Source organism: Triturus cristatus, chromosome 12 (genome assembly GCF_964204655.1).
Source record: "Triturus cristatus chromosome 12, aTriCri1.1, whole genome shotgun sequence".
Lineage (NCBI taxonomy): Eukaryota > Metazoa > Chordata > Amphibia > Caudata > Salamandridae > Triturus > Triturus cristatus.
The window spans coordinates 127238616-127265148 of record NC_140595.1 but is presented as its reverse complement, the minus strand read 5'-3'; the positions used below and the strand labels follow the sequence as shown (position 1 = coordinate 127265148).

Below are 26533 nucleotides of genomic sequence, written 5' to 3'. Positions count from 1 at the left end.
CAGCTTCATAGTCGGTCTAAAATATTTCAGGAGTCTGTCCTCTTTCTTATTTGGATCATATCTGTTCAAATGCTTGATTGCTGGAACCTCAGGAAGTACCGTATCAAAATTTGAAAAGAAATACTCGAACTGTCTCCTGTCATAAAATAAACTGAGCAATAAACTACAAGAAATCCCATATGTCAACGGGAGATGATGATACTTGATACCTTCATCCACTGAAGCAGGCAACTGCATGCACACATAGCAATCCTTCACGTCCATCGCATCAACATACTCATACAGCAACCTTGCATACGCGTTAAGCTTAAAATCACCCTTTGACAAATCCATGTGAAGTCTGCGAACATCTCTCAACTCCGATAATTCCTGTTCTCTAATACTGACACCACTCTGCCCTGGGGTAATAGGTGTGGGTGCTCCCTGAACCTTCCCCTCTTGCCTGTGAGCCACCATGTATGAACTTATCACTACCGCAAATATGGTGACTACTACAACTCCTATCAATGTGCCTATTATCAGTTTAGCCCTACGATGTGGGTTTGCAGGATCTGCCATCTTCGGAATGTACTCAGTGTCCAATACAGTCTCTGAAAGGGTATGTCTCCTTCTCATTAATGTCTCTTTCGTGAACTTAGGCAAACCTCCCTAACTTTTCTTCGTTCTACAACGGAAAAATCCCTAAATTTGTTCTTCTTCCGCTCGGCTCTAGGTTATCTTCTTCTCTGCTTGCAACCTTCTCAAATCAATCTAACATAAGCGCTGGCCCCAACAGTTCCAGGACTCCCTGCAATATTTCGAGCTTAAGGATAATCAGTTCTTGTGGATCTGGCAATGCTGTGAACGTCGGGAACTCTAAATTGTCCAAGATAATTCCTCGAATGACGCTCAGGAATGGCGGACTTGGAATATGAATCGTCAGAATTCCTTCGATCTCCAATCCCGGAACTTTCAGCAACACTTCCACCCTCTGGAGCGGGACACTGTTGACCAATGTCATCGACCTCAATCTTCCCGTGCTCGGTAACCCTGGCATCAGTCACTTGGTATGCCCACTCTGGTGAAGCGTACTTCCGACTTGGCACTCGAGTTCTCTTGGACCTCCTCACACTACCTTGAGGATTCTCCTCGTCTCCTGATTCTTCTTCTGGTTCTTCCGAAACTGGTGCAAGGTCTGTGTCTGGAGCCAACCTCAGGTTTACCCGGTTCTGCCTTGCGGGCCAAACCCTTCCTGCTTCGGTGGCACCTCCGGTCTTCTCTCCGATACCCTGTGCACTGACTTCCTCTTCTTCGGCTGAACTTGATTCTGTACTACCCACTGCACCTCTCGCTCCTTCGCCGGTTTCTGGGTCAGTACTTCTTTCACGTTCTCCCCCAACTCGATTCAGTGCACCATCAGCCGCTTCAGCAACCCTTACAGCTTGACTGGCCCTCTCAGGAGGCTCTGTCGGCTCACTGGGATCTTGGTTCTCGAGAGGGGCTGTATCTTCCAAGGGTGCTGGAACTCTACGGGTATGAGAAGCATGCACCCAGTTCGGTAAACCTCCACACTTGACGGCTGTGTTCGTGACAAGAATCACTTGGAAAGGGCCACGCCACCTAGCATCCAAACAACTCTTCCTCACGTGCTTTCGGACTAGGACCCAATCGCCTGGGTCCAAGTCGTGGCACCTGTCACTCGCATCTGGAACCGTTGCTGTCTGCACCTGCTGAGACACAGAACGGACCACGTCAGCAAGGCCTTTACAATAGTCCAGGATCATATCATCAGTGATATTTATCAGAGCAGTAGCAGGTATTGCAGGCAAACGCATCGCTCTTCCCATGAGGATTTCATGGGGTGACAACCCAGTCCTTCTATCAGGCACACTTCGAAGGCTCATAAGGACCAAAGGTAATGCATCAGGCCATTTCAGAGACGTAGACGAACACACTTTCGCCATCCGAGCCTTCAGAGTTCCATTCACCTGCTCCACTATCCCTGAAGCTTCTGGTCTATAGCTACAGTGTAACTTCTGATCTATATTCAAAGCAGCACAAAGCAACTTCATAACTTCGCTGTGGAAATGAGTTCCTCTGTCCGATTCAAAGGACGTCGGGAACCCGTACCTAGGAATGAGTTCTCGCAATAATAGTTTCGCTACTGTGAGTGTGTCGCATCTGCGTGTAGGGTATGCCTCCACCCACCTGGAAAAGACACATACTATCACTAATATGTACCTCAACCCATTACACTTCGGCATTTCGACAAAATCCAACTGCATCCTATTGAAAGGTCCCCCTGACCTCCCTATGTGGCTCAATGTCACAGCGGTTCTTTTCCCTACATTCATCTGTTGACAAGTGACACACCTCTGGCACACAGTTTCGGCCACCGCACGAAACTTCGGATTGTACCAAGTCTGACGAAACACTCTCATCATGGCATCCCTACCCAGATGTACAGCACCATGTATCAACCTCGCCATAGGATTCAACAAACTTTCCGGCAACACTGCTCGTCCATCATTCGAAACCCATATATCCACATCTCCCTTCTCACAGCCAGCTCGTATCCAGCTGTCCCGTTCCTGATCCGAGACCCCTTCCTGAAGCTGTTTCAGTTCCTCCCATGAGTCAGCCATTGCTAACATCTGACCGTACACCACCTCCTCCCCGGTTTCCTCAATGTGGGTCTCAGTGAAGTTGCATCCCTGTTCTGCACAAAATCGAGCTACTTCATCGGCATAGTTGTTTCCCAACGAGACAAAATCACTTCCCTTCGTGTGTGCGGCACATTTAACAACAGCAATTTCATCAGGACCTTGCAATGCTTTTAACAGTTTCCGTACATGATCACCATTTCTTATGGGAGAACCTGAAGACGTCATAAACCCTCTCTGGGACCATAGCTGTCCGAAGTCATGAACCACACCAAACCCATACTGGCTGTCCGTGTAAATAGTTACACGGATCTTCTCAGCTGCCAAACAGGCACGAGTCAAGGCAAGGAGCTCAGCCACCTGCGCGGAGTGTACTCCTTCTAAACAAGCGGCTTCAACCACACCCGTGATGGTGCATACAGCAAACGCTGCTCTCAATCGACCGACACTGTCTCTTAAACATGAACCGTCCACAAAGAAAATCTCATCTGACACTGGGAGTGGTTCATCGACAATGTCAGGTCTCGGTTTGGTGCATAGTTCAGTCACATCGAGACAATCATGGTCCTCACAATCTTCATTATCATCTATATTTGGAACAGGTAACAATGTAGCAGGATTTAAAACAGCACACCTCTTCAATGTCACATTATCGGCTGCAAGGATAACTTGCTCATAACGAGTCAGCCTATTATTCGTGAGGTGCTGTGTTTTAGTCCTGGTCATCAACAATTCAACAGAATGTGGCACATGTACAGTAAGTGGATGACCCATCACAATGCTCTCACATCTCTCGATGCTGACACCTGTTGCCGCAACGGATCTGAGACATCCGGGCAACGCAGAAGCTACTGGATCTAAAGTAGCTGAGAAATAAGCAACTGGTCTACGGACACCTCCATGATTATGGGTTAACACTGCTAATGCGCAACCTTCTCTTTCGCAGCAGAACAATGCAAATGCCTTGTTATAATCCGGCATTCCCAACGCAGGAGCGCTACATAAGGCTTCTCTCAGCCTCAGAAATGATTTCAAACAGTCGTCGTCCCATGGTACCGGATCACTTACATCCTTTCGCGTCAGCCGCTGTAAAGGCTTCGCTTCAAAGGAAAAGTTTGGGATCCACTGGCGGCAATAGCCCACCATTCCCAAAAACATTCTAACTTCCCTCTGCGTCGAGGGAACTGGCATTCTCAGAATCGCATCAATGGGATCTGGAGACACCTTCCTTTTACCCTTCTCAATTCTGTGCCCCAAATACTGTACCTCAGGTAAACAGTATTGCAGCTTGTTGGGAGACACCTTGTGACCATTCTCTCCCAGGAAATTCAACAACGCAATGGTATCGATCCTGCAAGCGTCTTCTGTCTCTGACGCGACAAGCAGGTCGTCAATGTATTGCACCAAAACAGAGTTTTTCGGCAACACAAGACCTTCAAGATTCTTCTTTAAGAGCTGATTGAAAATCGACGGGCTCTCCGTATACCCCTGTGGGATACGACACCATGTTAATATACGATTTTCTAGCCTAAATGCAAAAAGAAATCTACTCTCTTCATGTAGGGGAATCGAAAAGAATGCCTGACACAAGTCAATCACTGTGAACCATCCAGCTTCGCATGGGATCTGGAACAGTATCACAGATGGATTCGGTACCACTGGACAACATGGAACAACTATGTCGTTTATTTTCCGCAGGTCTTGCACTATCCTGAACTTCCCACTTGGTTTCTGCAGTCCCATAATGGGTGAATTACATGGACTACCCATGATCTCCACCAGTATTCCCTGCCTAATCATAGACTCAATCACAGGTTTAATCCCAGCAATCGTTTCAGGCGACAGTTTATACTGAGGTGTTCTCGGGAATTCCGCGTTTGGCTTAACCTGTATCTTCACTGGTTCCACTCCCCTGACTAAGCCGATCTCCTCTCCGCTTAGATCCCACACATCGGTCGATACAGATTCCCTCAAATCCTGTGGAAGCTCCTCCACTGTCAGAGCCGGGTACATCTCCACGCACACCCGCTGATTTGCAACCTTAAAGGTCGCGTCATCATCTCTTGTCTGTACCTCTACTCCCTTCGGGGTACAGTAAATTGTGCAATTGAGCTTACACAATAAATCTCTTCCCAACAGACAAACAGGACTAGAATCGCACACCACGAACTGATGTCGATCCCTAAAGTTTCCTATCCTGACTGGAATCGGTTCTGTCAAGGGGCTAACTAGTCTCTTATTCGCCACTCCAACCACTTGTATACTTTCCCCAGAAAGGGCTACCCCCGGAACTACTGCTGATCTTATGGTTGACCTGGTAGCCCCCGTATCTACCAAAAAGGTAGTAGGGCGTCCATCGAGTTCTGCTTCCACAAAGGGTCCTCTCTGATCTACCTCTAGAATGGCCCTAAGTATGCAATCATCATCCTGACCCAAACTTAACTGCGCCAGCAAATCTGCATCCCTCTCCTCTTCCACTTCGAACATGGGCATCTGCAAATAGGTCCGAGCTCCCTGCTGTATGTTCTGCATCCTGGGTGGCTGGGGAACCTGCACCTGCGGGACGCCGGTCCCCCCTTGCATCATTCTCGGTACAGTCACCGTCTGTACCTGCTCCGCCCCAGGGACCTGACCCATTCCTCCCTCCATCTGTGGCTGATTATAGGGGTTCAAGGGACACTCGCGCCTCCAGTGTCCCACCTGGTGACACTGGTGACAGGCAGTCGTCTTTTTCAAGATCGCTACATCTATGCCTGTCCTAGGGTCAACGGGCCTCGGCCTTCCCTGACCCTGCACATTCTGATTCCCTGTCTGATAATTTCCCTGTCTCCGCACCACTGGACCCCCATTCGGCGGTCCCTGAGCCGCTTGCATCTGAATGAGCAATAAGTTATCCTTCATCTTCTTGTGCTTTGACTCAATCTCATCCGTGCAGTACCTGGCGTACCGCAAGATCTCATCTACGGGCTTATTCTGCCAACAGATCAAATGCTGCTGTATCATGAGACTGACCTCGGGCTTCAAACCCAACACGAACTTAGACACAAACTGTCCCATGTCCTTCGTTTCCAGCTCATCTAACCCACTGTACTGCTTAAAAGCCTTCAAAAGTCTCTCATAAAATTCATGTACTGTCTCTTTTGGCTCCTGCACTGTCCTGTCTATCTTCACCCAATCGATGTCTTGGGGTGAAACCTTCGATTTCAACCAAGTAATTACTTTCTCATACAGCCTCATCACTGCTGGCGACGGACCATTTGTAATCATATTCCTCTCAGGCTCATAGTCCGGCCAATCAACAGCAATTTTACATGCGTTCCACAGATCTCCCGGAACCACGATATCGAATAAGGTGTTCAGATCTATCCACAACACCTTCGAAATCTTAACGAAACGCTCAACTTGCTTGTACCACTCTGCAGGCTTCTCCCTGAGCCTGGGAAAATCATTCGTAAATGATGCCAAATCCCCCCTGCTCCATGGTACATGCACATATCCTCCATTCGCCACCTCTCTCAAGGGAAGAATCTTTACCTCCTGCAAATCTCCTTCAGAGCTCCCTCCTTTTGCTCCCCTAGAATTCTTTTTCCTAGCCCATTTCTCTTGCCATTTGTCAAGCATCAGCCATATTCTCATAGCTACAATCAGTTCCTTAGTATGTGACCTTAGACCAACAACTCTTTTCTCTTCCAATTCCCGCTCGGTACAATGCATCCTATGGTTCCCTTGTAATGCTCTAGTCTTGGATAGATCCACCCCATATTCTCTAGCCAAACCCGCCAGTTTCTCATGTGCCGCTCGTGCTTTACGAGTCACATCTTTTGCTACAAAAAGCAATTCATCTGGAGTATATGTCACTACTCTCTCAAGAGGTAGATTCCCATATATTATTTCATCCGCCTCTGCTTTCAGTCTTACTACATCTATCATTCCTGCCTTCAAGGCCCCTTTCAACACCTGACAACTTGCTCCACGTCCCTCATCATACTCGCATTCCGGTTCCTGCTCTCTCCTTTCTTCTGGTGGTTCTATGGGAGCAGAATGGCTCGTAAAGGCAACTGGGGTTGTCCCCGCTCGGCCCATATTCCAGCTCATTTGCTTCTTTGGCGGTACCCATGACCCTAAATCTGGTCTCGACTCCATCAGAGTCCTCGGCCTCACCGGTCTCTCGTCCTCTTCGCCCCTAGATGTGTCTGACACCGCTGCTAATGGTGTACTCCATTGTACAGGGCTTGGAGGTCGGGCCGTTGCCCCTTCCAACTCACTTTCCCCACTTTCTCTCCTAGTTCTTTCTGTCTCTCGTCCAGACCTCTCTCTCGCCTCTGATTCCGGACTATATATTGACACAATCGGTCCAATGGTGACCGGTACCCTCAAGGCATCCGGTAACCTCATCTCTCTTTCAATCCTTCCGCTGGTCTCCGACTGACCCTGCGAACTCGCTGCGTCAAACGAAACCAACCCTTCCACTCGGGTCTCAGGCTGGATTGTTACCCTTCTAGTTTCCCCCCTCCCACCCCACCTATCATCCACTTCATCTGGATTATAAGGGGGTGGTCTCTCGTCTAGCAATCTTTGCAATACACCATCATCAGAATCACTGTCCTCTTCCTGTGCTTTCCCGTGCCTTATCCCCGTCTCCTCCATTATCGCGGGATACAGTTTCGCTTCCTCAATTGTCTGCACTCTCCATCTTTTCTCCGCTGCGTCCCACTTGGCATCCTGAAATGCCCTAATCGACTTCCTCATCCTCTCCTGACTTCTTCCCTTTTCCTTATCATGCGCTGCTCGAATCCACGCATGTAATGCTTCAAACTGTGCTGGTCTTGGCAAGGGTTTTAAGGACCCCATCACCGTCTTCAGTTGGTACAGCACCGCTAGTCTAAATGAGCCGTACCTCGGGAAAGCTAATTCCCCTTCACCTTGTGTAACCTTGTGCCAATTCTCGATCCAAACTATAGTATGTAACCCCACATTCTGTGCCATGTAATGTGCCGGGGTATCCTCGGGAGGAGCTTCTTCTTCCCCACGAACGACCACATGCTTATCACCCCTACACAACTCCCGCAAAGCCCTAAGACACTGCATGATGAGCAAAATCGATCTCGCGCTCTATTTACTTCTTGTTCTCAAATCCTCCAATAACAGCGCGACTCACACCAACCGGCCTATCACAGCGCGACACTCACTGACGTCACCTTCCTTCGTTCGCAGCAGTTCCCTTCTCCAAACTCGTTTCACGCTTACTCACGTCCCATTCATACACTGAAATAACCGCTTAAGTTACTTCTCTGGCTGTCCGTCCACAGCCTCTGACTGTTCGTCCACAGTCTCTCGACCTTGTTGACCTCGATTGGCGCCCGTCTGCCCCCGTCCGGCCAGACAGATCGCCTCTGATAGGTTACTAACACTCCGATCTGCACACCACAACCCACGACCAGCGTTAAGTTGCCATACACACACGCATTCGCTCCCCCTATCTCGGTCCAGGTGATCGATGGTACCTCACGATCTCCTTTGGGTGGTCAACAAAATCTATCTCAGGTGTCTTCTACACCACAATTCCCGGGCTGCGCGCGCTCACAGCCTGATCTCACAATCACACGACATACACAACAACTCCGCAAGACATCACACAACAAATCAACACCGCAATCTACAACATCTCATTATGTTCATACTCACTCCTGGAACTGCTGCTTTCTGCCGCGCTGCTACTCGCCGTCGATGCTCATCTGCTGCCGTCTGCTGCTCGCCATCTGATGATTCAGCATCACTTATCGTCTCTTGGGCCTCAAGGGTCACTTATCCTTATCTAATCTTCCCTCGCTATCAGAAAGAAACCATCCTCGTTTGCTACCAACTGCTCCGGCCCATTTTAGTATCTCGCAATTATCTACTGGAACCCACTCTGGTCAGATGGAACTTTTTACTTGCCCAATAGCGTGGAGGGAAAATCACAATTATCAAAATTACTGTCCACAATTTGCCATAATCAAGGACTCGAGACTTAATCTCTTGGCTCTCGGGTTTTTATTATCAACATAAAGATTTGAAGATACAAAGTCCTCAATACGAGGCACAACAAGTACATAGGCACTAACACAAAAGCTACTCTACGAAGAATCCGCATACGGCTAAAAATAACTAAAAGTACAATCTCTAAAAGCATGAGGTAGAACACTACCAAGCAAATGTCGATACTAGGGACACTGAACCATACCATCTCTGTCCCTACTCTGCACTAGGTGACATCCCTACTTAGCAATCCCTTGAGACCCTCATCAGATAAAGGTGTCAGAGTGAAACTTCCTAAGAAGTCTTCACTTCGAGAGCTTGGTCTAAGTTGCCCCCTCTAACCCTTCGCCTAGCCGTCCTCTGCTCTGGGCTGCTCAGCTCTGCTCTGCCTCCACCCTCGGGGCGCTGTCCCTAATACAGAACCCCAAGTCCCAGAACACGCCCTTTGCGCCTCCTCTTCTGCGGGGTCGACTTTCAGAAATTTTCCACAGAGCGCTGTCCAGTTCCATCGTCCATCGCTTGGCCTTGAGTCCCAGACGCCATCCGCACTAGGAGTTACGATTGGCACATTCCAATACACTCCCATGTCTGGCTTTTACTACATAAGTCAATTTGTGAACAAAGAGCTTCTCTACTAACGAGCAACTGTCCTTGCACCTGGGGTGAGATCATGCAAAGCAGACATTCTTCACATCTTTTAAGTTGCAATTTACTACAGCCTGAAAACCTCTACTGAGATAAATCCCTTTTGGCCTATTGCCCTTGGCCAACATAAGAAAATACCAGGCCTTTCGCCTCAACGATATATGCGAATTCTGGCCACTACTTCGGTTACACAAGCAGGTTTAAATCACAGTATTGACATTTACGTCTTTCTTTCATGTGTGGTCAAACTAAACAGTCTACAGACACGAAGTCTATGGGTACACATTTCTAACACCACATTACATTTCACGTAAGCTAAACTCTATACATTTCTCTAATACGTTTACAATGTGCTTGTACATAGCTAGCACTTCTATTAAAATCGATATAGGTTATACAATTCGTAATACATTGCACACAAAATACCTGAGTACACATTTGGTTATATGCGGGTGCCGACTAACGGTGAATATAATGCACCCCTACAATTTTCAAACTTCTAAGCGCTACATCAGTTCCCCCCTTTGATGACATCCGTCATCACACCATTACATTTCCCTTCTTTAGGACTGATTTAAACCGCGCTAGTCATGAAATTGCCATGTCGAACTCCCTCCAGTTTCTTAAGACTCTCATATTGCTGCTCCTGGAGCTTCGCCATCCTTTTCTCGTTTGCCTTAAGAGCTCTTTCAACTTTGCCTCCTTGATACCACTCCCATGCCTTCACGTATCCCCACAAACAAATCACGCAAACCACACAATGATAATTGGCTTCAACACTGATCCCAGAAATCCTCTTCCCAGATTCGCAAACCAAGTTCCCACTCTTCCAAATCCTAATCCAATCTTCTCCCACACATTCTCCTCCGTCAAATCCATAATCTCCTTGTGAATAATCGTGATGTTGTCTATGTACTTCCCTATCTCCTTCGTGTTGTCTGGAATATATGTGCAGCATTCCTGAACCTTCAATAATTTGCAGACTCCGCCTTCTTTGGCTAATAACACGTCTAAAGCAAGGCGATTCTGCATAACCATATTCCGTATCGACAACATCTCTCCAGCCACCAACAACAAAGACCTCGCCGTGTTCATAGACAACTCATCAACTACAGTCGCCAACCTCCTGATCTTCACGTCATTCAATACCACACCCATACTAGGTATCATTGCTCCGTATATGTCCCCAATCACTGCACCGGCGTTTGTAGCCCTACGTTTCCTAGACTTTCGCTTCGTCTCTAACAACTCCAAATCCTCTGTGTGATATATCTTCGGGAATATGATAGCCAAATAGCATATGCCATACCAATTTGCAGGTAGCCTGACATAAGCATTCTTTCCACATACATAATATACTGTCGGAATTACCTCTACTGGACCTACCATAAAATTCTTAGCAGAAGCCTCCACGGTGAAGGTCTGAGAACAAGTGCTATGTCCTACGTAGACCTTATCCGTATCGGATTGAGGCCGTCCAATACACAAATTCCCTCTCTGTACCTCATCTAACGCTATTGGTCCAGAACTCCCCTTGGATCTGTGAGCCCTCTCCTCGTCTGTCCAATCTACTGGACTATCTCCGGTGTGTCGAGTCTGGGTCAACTGTCTGTATCTGTCCTCTACTTGATCTATGAATTTCTTCTCTATTTCAGATACCGCACATGTCAGGTTATTCCTGTGAGCATGCGCCGTATCCAGCTTCATAGTCGGTCTAAAATATTTCAGGAGTCTGTCCTCTTTCTTATTTGGATCATATCTGTTCAAATGCTTGATTGCTGGAACCTCAGGAAGTACCGTATCAAAATTTGAAAAGAAATACTCGAACTGTCTCCTGTCATAAAATAAACTGAGCAATAAACTACAAGAAATCCCATATGTCAACGGGAGATGATGATACTTGATACCTTCATCCACTGAAGCAGGCAACTGCATGCACACATAGCAATCCTTCACGTCCATCGCATCAACATACTCATACAGCAACCTTGCATACGCGTTAAGCTTAAAATCACCCTTTGACAAATCCATGTGAAGTCTGCGAACATCTCTCAACTCCGATAATTCCTGTTCTCTAATACTGACACCACTCTGCCCTGGGGTAATAGGTGTGGGTGCTCCCTGAACCTTCCCCTCTTGCCTGTGAGCCACCATGTATGAACTTATCACTACCGCAAATATGGTGACTACTACAACTCCTATCAATGTGCCTATTATCAGTTTAGCCCTACGATGTGGGTTTGCAGGATCTGCCATCTTCGGAATGTACTCAGTGTCCAATACAGTCTCTGAAAGGGTATGTCTCCTTCTCATTAATGTCTCTTTCGTGAACTTAGGCAAACCTCCCTAACTTTTCTTCGTTCTACAACGGAAAAATCCCTAAATTTGTTCTTCTTCCGCTCGGCTCTAGGTTATCTTCTTCTCTGCTTGCAACCTTCTCAAATCAATCTAACATAAGCGCTGGCCCCAACAGTTCCAGGACTCCCTGCAATATTTCGAGCTTAAGGATAATCAGTTCTTGTGGATCTGGCAATGCTGTGAACGTCGGGAACTCTAAATTGTCCAAGATCATTCCTCGAATGACGCTCAGGAATGGCGGACTTGGAATATGAATCGTCAGAATTCCTTCGATCTCCAATCCCGGAACTTTCAGCAACACTTCCACCCTCTGGAGCGGGACACTGTTGACCAATGTCATCGACCTCAATCTTCCCGTGCTCGGTAACCCTGGCATCAGTCACTTGGTATGCCCACTCTGGTGAAGCGTACTTCCGACTTGGCACTCGAGTTCTCTTGGACCTCCTCACACTACCTTGAGGATTCTCCTCGTCTCCTGATTCTTCTTCTGGTTCTTCCGAAACTGGTGCAAGGTCTGTGTCTGGAGCCAACCTCAGGTTTACCCGGTTCTGCCTTGCGGGCCAAACCCTTCCTGCTTCGGTGGCACCTCCGGTCTTCTCTCCGATACCCTGTGCACTGACTTCCTCTTCTTCGGCTGAACTTGATTCTGTACTACCCACTGCACCTCTCGCTCCTTCGCCGGTTTCTGGGTCAGTACTTCTTTCACGTTCTCCCCCAACTCGATTCAGTGCACCATCAGCCGCTTCAGCAACCCTTACAGCTTGACTGGCCCTCTCAGGAGGCTCTGTCGGCTCACTGGGATCTTGGTTCTCGAGAGGGGCTGTATCTTCCAAGGGTGCTGGAACTCTACGGGTATGAGAAGCATGCACCCAGTTCGGTAAACCTCCACACTTGACGGCTGTGTTCGTGACAAGAATCACTTGGAAAGGGCCACGCCACCTAGCATCCAAACAACTCTTCCTCACGTGCTTTCGGACTAGGACCCAATCGCCTGGGTCCAAGTCGTGGCACCTGTCACTCGCAGCTGGAACCGTTGCTGTCTGCACCTGCTGAGACACAGAACGGACCACGTCAGCAAGGCCTTTACAATAGTCCAGGATCATATCATCAGTGATATTTATCAGAGCAGTAGCAGGTATTGCAGGCAAACGCATCGCTCTTCCCATGAGGATTTCATGGGGTGACAACCCAGTCCTTCTATCAGGCACACTTCGAAGGCTCATAAGGACCAAAGGTAATGCATCAGGCCATTTCAGAGACGTAGACGAACACACTTTCGCCATCCGAGCCTTCAGAGTTCCATTCACCTGCTCCACTATCCCTGAAGCTTCTGGTCTATAGCTACAGTGTAACTTCTGATCTATATTCAAAGCAGCACAAAGCAACTTCATAACTTCGCTGTGGAAATGAGTTCCTCTGTCCGATTCAAAGGACGTCGGGAACCCGTACCTAGGAATGAGTTCTCGCAATAATAGTTTCGCTACTGTGAGTGTGTCGCATCTGCGTGTAGGGTATGCCTCCACCCACCTGGAAAAGACACATACTATCACTAATATGTACCTCAACCCATTACACTTCGGCATTTCGACAAAATCCAACTGCATCCTATTGAAAGGTCCCCCTGACCTCCCTATGTGGCTCAATGTCACAGCGGTTCTTTTCCCTACATTCATCTGTTGACAAGTGACACACCTCTGGCACACAGTTTCGGCCACCGCACGAAACTTCGGATTGTACCAAGTCTGACGAAACACTCTCATCATGGCATCCCTACCCAGATGTACAGCACCATGTATCAACCTCGCCATAGGATTCAACAAACTTTTCGGCAACACTGCTCGTCCATCATTCGAAACCCATATATCCACATCTCCCTTCTCACAGCCAGCTCGTATCCAGCTGTCCCGTTCCTGATCCGAGACCCCTTCCTGAAGCTGTTTCAGTTCCTCCCATGAGTCAGCCATTGCTAACATCTGACCGTACACCACCTCCTCCCCGGTTTCCTCAATGTGGGTCTCAGTGAAGTTGCATCCCTGTTCTGCACAAAATCGAGCTACTTCATCGGCATAGTTGTTTCCCAACGAGACAAAATCACTTCCCTTCGTGTGTGCGGCACATTTAACAACAGCAATTTCATCAGGACCTTGCAATGCTTTTAACAGTTTCCGTACATGATCACCATTTCTTATGGGAGAACCTGAAGACGTCATAAACCCTCTCTGGGACCATAGCTGTCCGAAGTCATGAACCACACCAACCCCATACTGGCTGTCCGTGTAAATAGTTACACGGATCTTCTCAGCTGCCAAACAGGCACGAGTCAAGGCAATGAGCTCAGCCACCTGCGCGGAGTGTACTCCTTCTAAACAAGCGGCTTCAACCACACCCGTGATGGTGCATACAGCAAACGCTGCTCTCAATCGACCGACACTGTCTCTTAAACATGAACCGTCCACAAAGAAAATCTCATCTGACACTGGGAGTGGTTCATCGACAATGTCAGGTCTCGGTTTGGTGCATAGTTCAGTCACATCGAGACAATCATGGTCCTCACAATCTTCATTATCATCTATATTTGGAACAGGTAACAATGTAGCAGGATTTAAAACAGCACACCTCTTCAATGTCACATTATCGGCTGCAAGGATAACTTGCTCATAACGAGTCAGCCTATTATTCGTGAGGTGCTGTGTTTTAGTCCTGGTCATCAACAATTCAACAGAATGTGGCACATGTACAGTAAGTGGATGACCCATCACAATGCTCTCACATCTCTCGATGCTGACACCTGTTGCCGCAACGGATCTGAGACATCCGGGCAACGCAGAAGCTACTGGATCTAAAGTAGCTGAGAAATAAGCAACTGGTCTACGGACACCTCCATGATTATGGGTTAACACTGCTAATGCGCAACCTTCTCTTTCGCAGCAGAACAATGCAAATGCCTTGTTATAATCCGGCATTCCCAACGCAGGAGCGCTACATAAGGCTTCTCTCAGCCTCAGAAATGATTTCAAACAGTCGTCGTCCCATGGTACCGGATCACTTACATCCTTTCGCGTCAGCCGCTGTAAAGGCTTCGCTTCAAAGGAAAAGTTTGGGATCCACTGGCGGCAATAGCCCACCATTCCCAAAAACATTCTAACTTCCCTCTGCGTCGAGGGAACTGGCATTCTCAGAATCGCATCAATGCGATCTGGAGACACCTTCCTTTTACCCTTCTCAATTCTGTGCCCCAAATACTGTACCTCAGGTAAACAGTATTGCAGCTTGTTGGGAGACACCTTGTGACCATTCTCTCCCAGGAAATTCAACAACGCAATGGTATCGATCCTGCAAGCGTCTTCTGTCTCTGACGCGACAAGCAGGTCGTCAATGTATTGCACCAAAACAGAGTTTTTCGGCAACACAAGACCTTCAAGATTCTTCTTTAAGAGCTGATTGAAAATCGACGGGCTCTCCGTATACCCCTGTGGGATACGACACCATGTTAATATACGATTTTCTAGCCTAAATGCAAAAAGAAATCTACTCTCTTCATGTAGGGGAATCGAAAAGAATGCCTGACACAAGTCAATCACTGTGAACCATCCAGCTTCGCATGGGATCTGGAACAGTATCACAGATGGATTCGGTACCACTGGACAACATGGAACAACTATGTCGTTTATTTTCCGCAGGTCTTGCACTATCCTGAACTTCCCACTTGGTTTCTGCAGTCCCATAATGGGTGAATTACATGGACTACCCATGATCTCCACCAGTATTCCCTGCCTAATCATAGACTCAATCACAGGTTTAATCCCAGCAATCGTTTCAGGCGACAGTTTATACTGAGGTGTTCTCGGGAATTCCGCGTTTGGCTTAACCTGTATCTTCACTGGTTCCACTCCCCTGACTAAGCCGATCTCCTCTCCGCTTAGATCCCACACATCGGTCGATACAGATTCCCTCAAATCCTGTGGAAGCTCCTCCACTGTCAGAGCCGGGTACATCTCCACGCACACCCGCTGATTTGCAACCTTAAAGGTCGCGTCATCATCTCTTGTCTGTACCTCTACTCCCTTCGGGGTACAGTAAATTGTGCAATTGAGCTTACACAATAAATCTCTTCCCAACAGACAAACAGGACTAGAATCGCACACCACGAACTGATGTCGATCCCTAAAGTTTCCTATCCTGACTGGAATCGGTTCTGTCAAGGGGCTAACTAGTCTCTTATTCGCCACTCCAACCACTTGTATACTTTCCCCAGAAAGGGCTACCCCCGGAACTACTGCTGATCTTATGGTTGACCTGGTAGCCCCCGTATCTACCAAAAAGGTAGTAGGGCGTCCATCGAGTTCTGCTTCCACAAAGGGTCCTCTCTGATCTACCTCTAGAATGGCCCTAAGTATGCAATCATCATCCTGACCCAAACTTAACTGCGCCAGCAAATCTGCATCCCTCTCCTCTTCCACTTCGAACATGGGCATCTGCAAATAGGTCCGAGCTCCCTGCTGTATGTTCTGCATCCTGGGTGGCTGGGGAACCTGCACCTGCGGGACGCCGGTCCCCCCTTGCATCATTCTCGGTACAGTCACCGTCTGTACCTGCTCCGCCCCAGGGACCTGACCCATTCCTCCCTCCATCTGTGGCTGATTATAGGGGTTCAAGGGACACTCGCGCCTCCAGTGTCCCACCTGGTGACACTGGTGACAGGCAGTCGTCTTTTTCAAGATCGCTACATCTATGCCTGTCCTAGGGTCAACGGGCCTCGGCCTTCCCTGACCCTGCACATTCTGATTCCCTGTCTGATAATTTCCCTGTCTCCGCACCACTGGACCCCCATTCGGCGGTCCCTGAGCCGCTTGCATCTGAATGAGCAATAAGTTATCCTTCATCTTCTTGTGCTTTGACTCAATCTCATCCGTGCAGTACCTGGCGTACCGCAAGATCTCATCTACGGGCTTATTCTGCCAACAGATCAAATGCTGCTGTATCATGAGACTGACCTCGGGCTTCAAACCCAACACGAACTTAGACACAAACTGTCCCATGTCCTTCGTTTCCAGCTCATCTAACCCACTGTACTGCTTAAAAGCCTTCAAAAGTCTCTCATAAAATTCATGTACTGTCTCTTTTGGCTCCTGCACTGTCCTGTCTATCTTCACCCGATCGATGTCTTGGGGTGAAACCTTCGATTTCAACCAAGTAATTACTTTCTCATACAGCCTCATCACTGCTGGCGACGGACCATTTGTAATCATATTCCTCTCAGGCTCATAGTCCGGCCAATCAACAGCAATTTTACATGCGTTCCACAGATCTCCCGGAACCACGATATCGAATAAGGTGTTCAGATCTATCCACAACACCTTCGAAATCTTAACGAAACGCTCAACTTGCTTGTACCACTCTGCAGGCTTCTCCCTGAGCCTGGGAAAATCATTCGTAAATGATGCCAAATCCCCCCTGCTCCATGGTACATGCACATATCCTCCATTCGCCACCTCTCTCAAGGGAAGAATCTTTACCTCCTGCAAATCTCCTTCAGAGCTCCCTCCTTTTGCTCCCCTAGAATTCTTTTTCCTAGCCCATTTCTCTTGCCATTTGTCAAGCATCAGCCATATTCTCATAGCTACAATCAGTTCCTTAGTATGTGACCTTAGACCAACAACTCTTTTCTCTTCCAATTCCCGCTCGGTACAATGCATCCTATGGTTCCCTTGTAATGCTCTAGTCTTGGATAGATCCACCCCATATTCTCTAGCCAAACCCGCCAGTTTCTCATGTGCCGCTCGTGCTTTACGAGTCACATCTTTTGCTACAAAAAGCAATTCATCTGGAGTATATGTCACTACTCTCTCAAGAGGTAGATTCCCATATATTATTTCATCCGCCTCTGCTTTCAGTCTTACTACATCTATCATTCCTGCCTTCAAGGCCCCTTTCAACACCTGACAACTTGCTCCACGTCCCTCATCATACTCGCATTCCGGTTCCTGCTCTCTCCTTTCTTCTGGTGGTTCTATGGGAGCAGAATGGCTCGTAAAGGCAACTGGGGTTGTCCCCGCTCGGCCCATATTCCAGCTCATTTGCTTCTTTGGCGGTACCCATGACCCTTAATCTGGTCTCGACTCCATCAGAGTCCTCGGCCTCACCGGTCTCTCGTCCTCTTCGCCCCTAGATGTGTCTGACACCGCTGCTAATGGTGTACTCCATTGTACAGGGCTTGGAGGTCGGGCCGTTGCCCCTTCCAACTCACTTTCCCCACTTTCTCTCCTAGTTCTTTCTGTCTCTCGTCCAGACCTCTCTCTCGCCTCTGATTCCGGACTATATATTGACACAATCGGTCCAATGGTGACCGGTACCCTCAAGGCATCCGGTAACCTCATCTCTCTTTCAATCCTTCCGCTGGTCTCCGACTGACCCTGCGAACTCGCTGCGTCAAACGAAACCAACCCTTCCACTCGGGTCTCAGGCTGGATTGTTACCCTTCTAGTTTCCCCCCTCCCACCCCACCTATCATCCACTTCATCTGGATTATAAGGGGGTGGTCTCTCGTCTAGCAATCTTTGCAATACACCATCATCAGAATCACTGTCCTCTTCCTGTGCTTTCCCGTGCCTTATCCCCGTCTCCTCCATTATCGCGGGATACAGTTTCGCTTCCTCAATTGTCTGCACTCTCCATCTTTTCTCCGCTGCGTCCCACTTGGCATCCTGAAATGCCCTAATCGACTTCCTCATCCTCTCCTGACTTCTTCCTTTTTCCTTATCATGCGCTGCTCGAATCCACGCATGTAATGCTTCAAACTGTGCTGGTCTTGGCAAGGGTTTTAAGGACCCCATCACCGTCTTCAGTTGGTACAGCACCGCTAGTCTAAATGAGCCGTACCTCGGGAAAGCTAATTCCCCTTCACCTTGTGTAACCTTGTGCCAATTCTCGATCCAAACTATAGTATGTAACCCCACATTCTGTGCCATGTAATGTGCCGGGGTATCCTCGGGAGGAGCTTCTTCTCCCCCACGAACGACCACATGCTTATCACCCCTACACAACTCCCGCAAAGCCCTAAGACACTTCATGATGAGCAAAATCGATCTCGCGCTCTATTTACTTCTTGTTCTCAAATCCTCCAATAACAGCGCGACTCACACCAACCGGCCTATCACAGCGCGACACTCACTGACGTCACCTTCCTTCGTTCGCAGCAGTTCCCTTCTCCAAACTCGTTTCACGCTTACTCACGTCCCATTCATACACTGAAATAACCGCTTAAGTTACTTCTCTGGCTGTCCGTCCACAGCCTCTGACTGTTCGTCCACAGTCTCTCGACCTTGTTGACCTCGATTGGCGCCCGTCTGCCCCCGTCCGGCCAGACAGATCGCCTCTGATAGGTTACTAACACTCCGATCTGCACACCACAACCCACGACCAGCGTTAAGTTGCCATACACACACGCATTCGCTCCCCCTATCTCGGTCCAGGTGATCGATGGTACCTCACGATCTCCTTTGGGTGGTCAACAAAATCTATCTCAGGTGTCTTCTACACCACAATTCCCGGGCTGCGCGCGCTCACAGCCTGATCTCACAATCACACGACATACACAACAACTCCGCAAGACATCACACAACAAATCAACACCGCAATCTACAACATCTCATTATGTTCATACTCACTCCTGGAACTGCTGCTTTCTGCCGCGCTGCTACTCGCCGTCGATGCTCATCTGCTGCCGTCTGCTGCTCGCCATCTGATGATTCAGCATCACTTATCGTCTCTTGGGCCTCAAGGGTCACTTATCCTTATCTAATCTTCCCTCGCTATCAGAAAGAAACCATCCTCGTTTGCTACCAACTGCTCCGGCCCATTTTAGTATCTCGCAATTATCTACTGGAACCCACTCTGGTCAGATGGAACTTTTTACTTGCCCAATAGCGTGGAGGGAAAATCACAATTATCAAAATTACTGTCCACAATTTGCCATAATCAAGGACTCGAGACTTAATCTCTTGGCTCTCGGGTTTTTATTATCAACATAAAGATTTGAAGATACAAAGTCCTCAATACGAGGCACAACAAGTACATAGGCACTAACACAAAAGCTACTCTACGAAGAATCCGCATACGGCTAAAAATAACTAAAAGTACAATCTCTAAAAGCATGAGGTAGAACACTACCAAGCAAATGTCGATACTAGGGACACTGAACCATACCATCTCTGTCCCTACTCTGCACTAGGTGACATCCCTACTTAGCAATCCCTTGAGACCCTCATCAGATAAAGGTGTCAGAGTGAAACTTCCTAAGAAGTCTTCACTTCGAGAGCTTGGTCTAAGTTGCCCCCTCTAACCCTTCGCCTAGCCGTCCTCTGCTCTGGGCTGCTCAGCTCTGCTCTGCCTCCACCCTCGGGGCGCTGTCCCTAATACAGAACCCCAAGTCCCAGAACACGCCCTTTGCGCCTCCTCTTCTGCGGGGTCGACTTTCAGAAATTTTCCACAGAGCGCTGTCCAGTTCCATCGTCCATCGCTTGGCCTTGAGTCCCAGACGCCATCCGCACTAGGAGTTACGATTGGCACATTCCAATACACTCCCATGTCTGGCTTTTACTACATAAGTCAATTTGTGAACAAAGAGCTTCTCTACTAACGAGCAACTGTCCTTGCACCTGGGGTGAGATCATGCAAAGCAGACATTCTTCACATCTTTTAAGTTGCAATTTACTACAGCCTGAAAACCTCTACTGAGATAAATCCCTTTTGGCCTATTGCCCTTGGCCAACATAAGAAAATACCAGGCCTTTCGCCTCAACGATATATGCGAATTCTGGCCACTACTTCGATTACACAAGCAGGTTTAAATCACAGTATTGACATTTACGTCTTTCTTTCATGTGTGGTCAAACTAAACAGTCTACAGACACGAAGTCTAGGGTACACATTTCTAACACCACATTACATTTCACGTAAGCTAAACTCTATACATTTCTCTAATACGTTTACAATGTGCTTGTACATAGCTAGCACTTCTATTAAAATCGATATAGGTTATACAATTCGTAATACATTGCACACAAAATACCTGAGTACACATTTGGTTATATGCGGGTGCCGACTAACGGTGAATATAACGCACCCCTACAATTTTCAAACTTCTAAGCGCTACATCAGTACCAACTAGACGAAGGAATATTTTGGGATTTCTGAAGCTTTCTGATAGTGACATTAAAATACCCCCCAGGAAACATACTTACGTCAAGAAGAATGGGGGGAAATTTTAAAGAGACATAAATGCATTAAACAATTTGCTTGCACCACTCAATCTTGTAATGTGAAAGGGGTGGCGCTTCTATTTTATTTGTTCTTTTTGCATTTGTCACCCCAAGTGGGACAGGTATGCCCAGACGTGGGTCCTGTGCTCTCCATGCCACTGGAGTCAAGGTATCCTGGCTGAAAGCCCGAAACCGGTCCTAGGATGCTTGTTTCCAGTCCAGGGAGGACCTGGCCTGGCAGTTCGGGCTGGACTTTTCCCATTGGTGCACAGTGTCAAGACTGATTTGCATATGGCTAGGTCCAAGAAATATGACCATGCCTCCAGAATAGACTTTTATTGTAGATATGAAGTTAGGGAATAAGGTAAGAAAGATCATCCATCAACCAGAGCATCTCTCAGATCATGCTGCGGTTAGACTGGAACTCTTTCTCTCGAGGTCCTCAATTCCGTCTAAATGGACCTTGGATAGAGCTTTATTAGGACAGCAGGAGATTATAAATGCTCTGAATAGAGCTACTGTAGTTAGATATAAAGGAAAACCCCTTGCATGTTATATGGGATGCTTATAAAGTCTTTATTCGAGGGAAACTGACTAGTAATGCTGCACATAGAAGGAAAGAAAGTAACAATAAGGTTAGAGAGTAAAAGCTGAGAATAGGAGTAATTGATAAACAGCTGGCAAATTGTGAGGACCCCGTGTAAAAGTAAACCCACAAGATAACTTTAAATAGGCTAAGGGTTTATTGGCAGAATATCTGGATTGAGTGGTGTAGAGTAGGTTGAATGCCTGCAAGTAAGCATATTATGAATACGGGAAAGGTTGTGGGAAACTTCTGGCTTGAAAGACAAGGTAAAAAAGCACTAGAAATATGATTGACAAAGTAGAAATTAACGGCACCAGAGAAAGATGTTCCGAGGTCTCTGACATTGGGAGGATGTTTGCGGGTTTTTTCCGAAATTTACATACCAACGATTCAACAGCACTAAAACAAGAAATAGAGAGTTGTTTGAAGGAAGACACTCTTCCTAGGTCAGATCAGAACAAACAGCTCCATCTTCTTAATCAAGAAATTACTACACTAGAAGTAGATAACATTCTTAGAGGGTTCAAAAAGGGAAAGGTGCCAGGCCCTGATGGAAAACCAAATGAGCTTTATAAGGCCTTAAAAGAGGAACTCACTCCGGTTTTGACCAGCTTAATAAATTTAATTCCACAATGTTGGGGGGAGAGAGTGTTTTATATATATATAATGTGAAAAAACGATAATATTGAATGAATGAATGAATGAATGACACTTGTAAAGCACAGGGCTACCAAAGGCCTCCCAGCGCTAGAGACAGAGCCTAAATCGAAACAAGCCAGCAGATTCAAGGAAACAGCAGAGTCTTCAGATGTTTGCGGAACAGTAGTTGGTTGGGCTCAAGCCGAATGAGGTCTGGTAGTTGATTCCAACATTTCCCCGCAATGGCGGAAAAACGCAGGTCACCGCTCCGCACCTGGTTAACTCTGGCAACAGTTGCAAGATGTTTCTTCACAGAGCGCAGTGATCTTTTTGGAAGATACCGGGGGATGATGGCACGGAGAATCGGCGGAGCGCTATCCGAGAGAGACTTATGGGCAATACACAAAGCCTTGAATTGGATTCTCTCGGCCACTGGAGGCCAATACAGAGAGATGATGTGAGGTTTAGCAGATTCACGATTATGAGCCTGCATAAGCAGTTGTGCTGCACAATTTTGGACCGTTTGAAGCTTATTGATGGTAGAACCGGGGGCGCCTAGCTAGATCACATTGGCATTATCGAGCCACGAAATGATCAAGGCTTGTACAAGCAGTTTCCTAGCGCTGAAGGGCAGAACGGGTAGAATCTTTCTAATCATTTTGAGAATGCCATAACAGGTCCCTGCTACCCTGCGCGCCTGCTCCCTAAAGTTCAGGTTGTGGTCCAGCCATACCCCAAGACTTTTAATATGATCTTTAGGGGGTGGCATAGTACCAAGACAATTTGGCCAGAATATGCTGGTCTCCGGGGTTGGTGGACTTGCCCAGAAACATCAGTTCCGTTTTAGCAGCATTCAGTTTTAGAAAAGAGCCATCCATCCACGCTGACACTTTTTCCAGGCAATTTGCCAGGCTGGTCTTATTGTTGTCCGAAGGATTGAGGGAAACAATCAACTGGGTGTCATCAGCGTAGGTGATGATTCTGACCCCAAAGGGCTTGACCACCCCGGCCAGGGGGCGCATGCAGACATTAAAAAGCGTGGGGCTCATATTAAAGCCTAAGAAAAAAAAAATGTTATGAAGATTTTTTTTTAATGTGAATTGTATAGACCAATATCTTTGCTTAATAACGATTAAAAGATACACACACAAATACTAGCTAAGAGATTGGACAAAGTAATAGGAAATATTGTCCATAAATCCAAAAGGGCTTCATGAAACAGAGACAGCTCTACAAGCTCACCCATGATTTGGTGAGCACAATAGATGTGGCCATGGTACCAAACGCTCCACTGACCATCATAACGGTTGATGCCGCTAAGGCTTTTGATAGAGTTAGTTAGCCATTTCTATATGAAGTCACCAAGAATCTTGGGAGTCCCTAACTGCAGCAATGTGGCTCTGATTTGGAAATCTCCCCTCCATGCTTACAAGATGTCCTAGCTACCCCGATGCAGATTGCAGGAATAGAAATATGGGGCAAGCTGTTGGAAGAGGGCTCCCTGAGCTCTTGGCACTATTTATCCAAAAGTACCAACAACAGGCTCTCTAGGTTTAAATACCATCAACTAGCCAGCTGATCCGAGGACAACTTAATATATGGATTAGAACAGAATGGAGGAGGAACTACGGAGCGTTCGGATACATAGAAAGGAAGTATCCAATTGGTGCTGGATCCTGGTATGAGGTAAAGATGGCCCTCCTACTTTGCCAGAGGAGAAATGGAAAGCGGACCTGCCGTCATCAGAGATTCTACACCTGGCTACTATCTATGTCTACATTATGATCAATGGTGAGATCTACAACCCTAAGGAGAAACCATTTGTTCACCATGTACAGGGTCTATTGGTCTCCAAAACAACTCTCAAAGCTGGGAGGTCAGAAGAAGAGATGCTGCCCAAAATTTGCCTTGTAGAATGCAGATCATATCCATCTTCTATGGCAGAGTCCAGGTATTCAAATCTTCTGGCATGAAGTGGATAAGGCGTTAACAGAAATATTGAGAAAAGATATAGAGGTAAGCCTCCCATTTGTTATTTTCGGGATTTTAGAAGATGGAGGGTCTGATCAAAGATAAGGGAAGCTACAATCTCAGTTACTTTTTATGCTAATAATTATAGCATGCAGGTAAATCTGTAATAAATGGATATCTAACACTTCACCTACTTGCACAGATTGGGTTGAATCGGCAAAACACATTGGCAGGAGTAAATGTGTAAATTGTCCTAAATAGAGGATAAAAATGTGGGAACACCTTTTTTTTATTCCTCAACAAGTTTTGGTTAATTAAATGATGATAGTCTAAGGATTAAAGACAAACTTCAACATAAAAGGAGTTGGGCAGTGGCTCCCGCAAACCATCAAAAAGTTGTTTGAAGGAGACTAAACGAAGGATGTCAAAACCCTCAGATGTTTTAATTCCACCTGGTGGTTCTAAAACTTTACCTCACGCCTACTGACGTATATGATGACTAAAAACAAGATAAAAATGAAAGCTTTGAGCATTTGCTGAATTTCTGGTTGATGGCTTTTTTTCATATATCTAGTTTGATGGGTCTGCTGGAGAGAGGATAAAGCAGGAAGCTGCAAGGTTTTGCTGTTTTCAGTCTGATGCCCTGGAGATGATCAAAACCAAACAACAGAAGGAGCCCCAATTCAACCTATTCATGCAGGTATGTCTTTCTGCTTATAGTCCCTATCCTGCCCAACAGCATATCTGTTTAAATCAATGACGTTTGTTCAGGGTTTGTAAGGTCTTTGTGTAAAATAAGAAGTGATTATATCCTGGAGGCCTTTTGTTTACTTTAGCATTTGAGGTCCAAAATAAATGTAAAGTTTTCTTTTTGATGCATACTTTTTCAGCATTAGATCCACGCAATTGTGATACTTTTAACATACCTGCCTATCTTCATTTTGGGTGCCACAATTCTGCCAATGAACTGAAAATGCTTCAGAACTGTCCCAGGAGACTATTTCCAAAATCTTTTCTGCAAGTTTTATGACAGGAGTTCTTGAAGTGATATTTGCTCTTTTTAGAGCATTTTGTGGCTGCTGCTGCTATTTGTCCAAGTTTCAGCTTCTGTAACTTTGTTCAAACTTCTACTAGGTTCATTTTCGATCCATTAAGCAGCACTTTGTTTCTGTAGCTGACAGTAAGTGAGACATTTCAGTGTTCTTTTGTTTACAGTGCACTGCTTGCTACTGTAACTGATGAGCAGGAGAATCAATGAATGATACAATACTGGAACAAAGTTCTGTGCTACAATTGCAGTTCTCCAGCGGTAATATATTTGAGAGAGTCACATGTAAGCCCTCCTCCTCTCTGGCAGTGTATGTACGAAACACATACTTGGAAGTTGGAGGGTGTCTGTGGAACGTGTGGGACGATAGGTGGAGGTTTAAGCAAATACAGTCAATAGTGCATACATAATTAGATAATAATTGTACCCCTAGGGAATGTTGGAGCACAGTGGTCGAGAGTACACATGTGGGCTAACATTTTTATATAAGAAGTGGGGGAGCCCTCGGTGTTAGAAATGTTGTACCTCCTCGCAGATTATGGAAATTTCCCTCAAAGAAATGCGAGGAAAATGTGTCATTTTATCCAAAGTTTTTGTTTGCTGGGAATTCCTGGGAGGAAAGAGTAAGAAGATCCACTCAAGTCACACTACCCTGGACTTCCCTTGGTGTCTAGATTCCAGAAAGGTTTGGGTTTAGTAGGTTTGCCTGGGTAGCCGGATGCATTTCTTGGCAAAAATTGTATATTTCCACATTGGTTTTTGGGGTCTTTCCTGTCACTGGAAATCGGCCCACCCACACGTGTGGTATTGATTTTACCAGGAAATAGTAGAGCTTTAATTATTATCACCTGAATTAATCTCCAATTTTTGGCTGCTAAATGTAAGCTAGCGAGCAAGAAAGAATACATTTTGCGTAATGCCGTCTTAATCACTTGATAGTAAAGGTAACCTCAAATTCAAAGTTGTACAAATTACCACTAATGCTAAACTAAGTAGCTTGTGCATATTTAAAAAAAAATGTCTAGGTTTATTACATACCCATTTTTCATTCATTAGATTTTAGCATGTTAATTAAAGCATAGTTCGTACACAATGAAAACTCTTTAGAAACTGCAGCTGACACATCAGACCGGGGAATTGCTTGTTTTTTAGGACAACCAACAAATACTGTATATTCTTGTGAACTGAAAGTTATATTACTTTTGTAACTCGGCCTTGGGGGTAAAAATTGAAGATGAAAGGTCATCCATTTCTGTTACTTCCATTGATTTTTTTATTTTTTTTTATTTCATCAATAAGTTATTTTAGGAAAAGCTTGAGCAATCTGGGTAAATTACCTCCTGCTGAATTCCAAATTGTGTCTATT

The 26533-nt window shown here is 46.5% G+C and overlaps 1 protein-coding gene across 1 annotated transcript in view; it reads left to right on the top strand.

Moving 5' to 3' along the window:
* LOC146772865 (rho guanine nucleotide exchange factor 11-like) overlaps window positions 1-26533 on the top strand; it is a 260444-nt gene that overhangs the window by 71811 nt on the left and 162100 nt on the right. Inside the window, 1 exon segment of the mRNA XM_085637039.1 lies at window positions 24694-24819. Coding sequence (XP_085493165.1) covers window positions 24694-24819 — 126 coding nt within the window.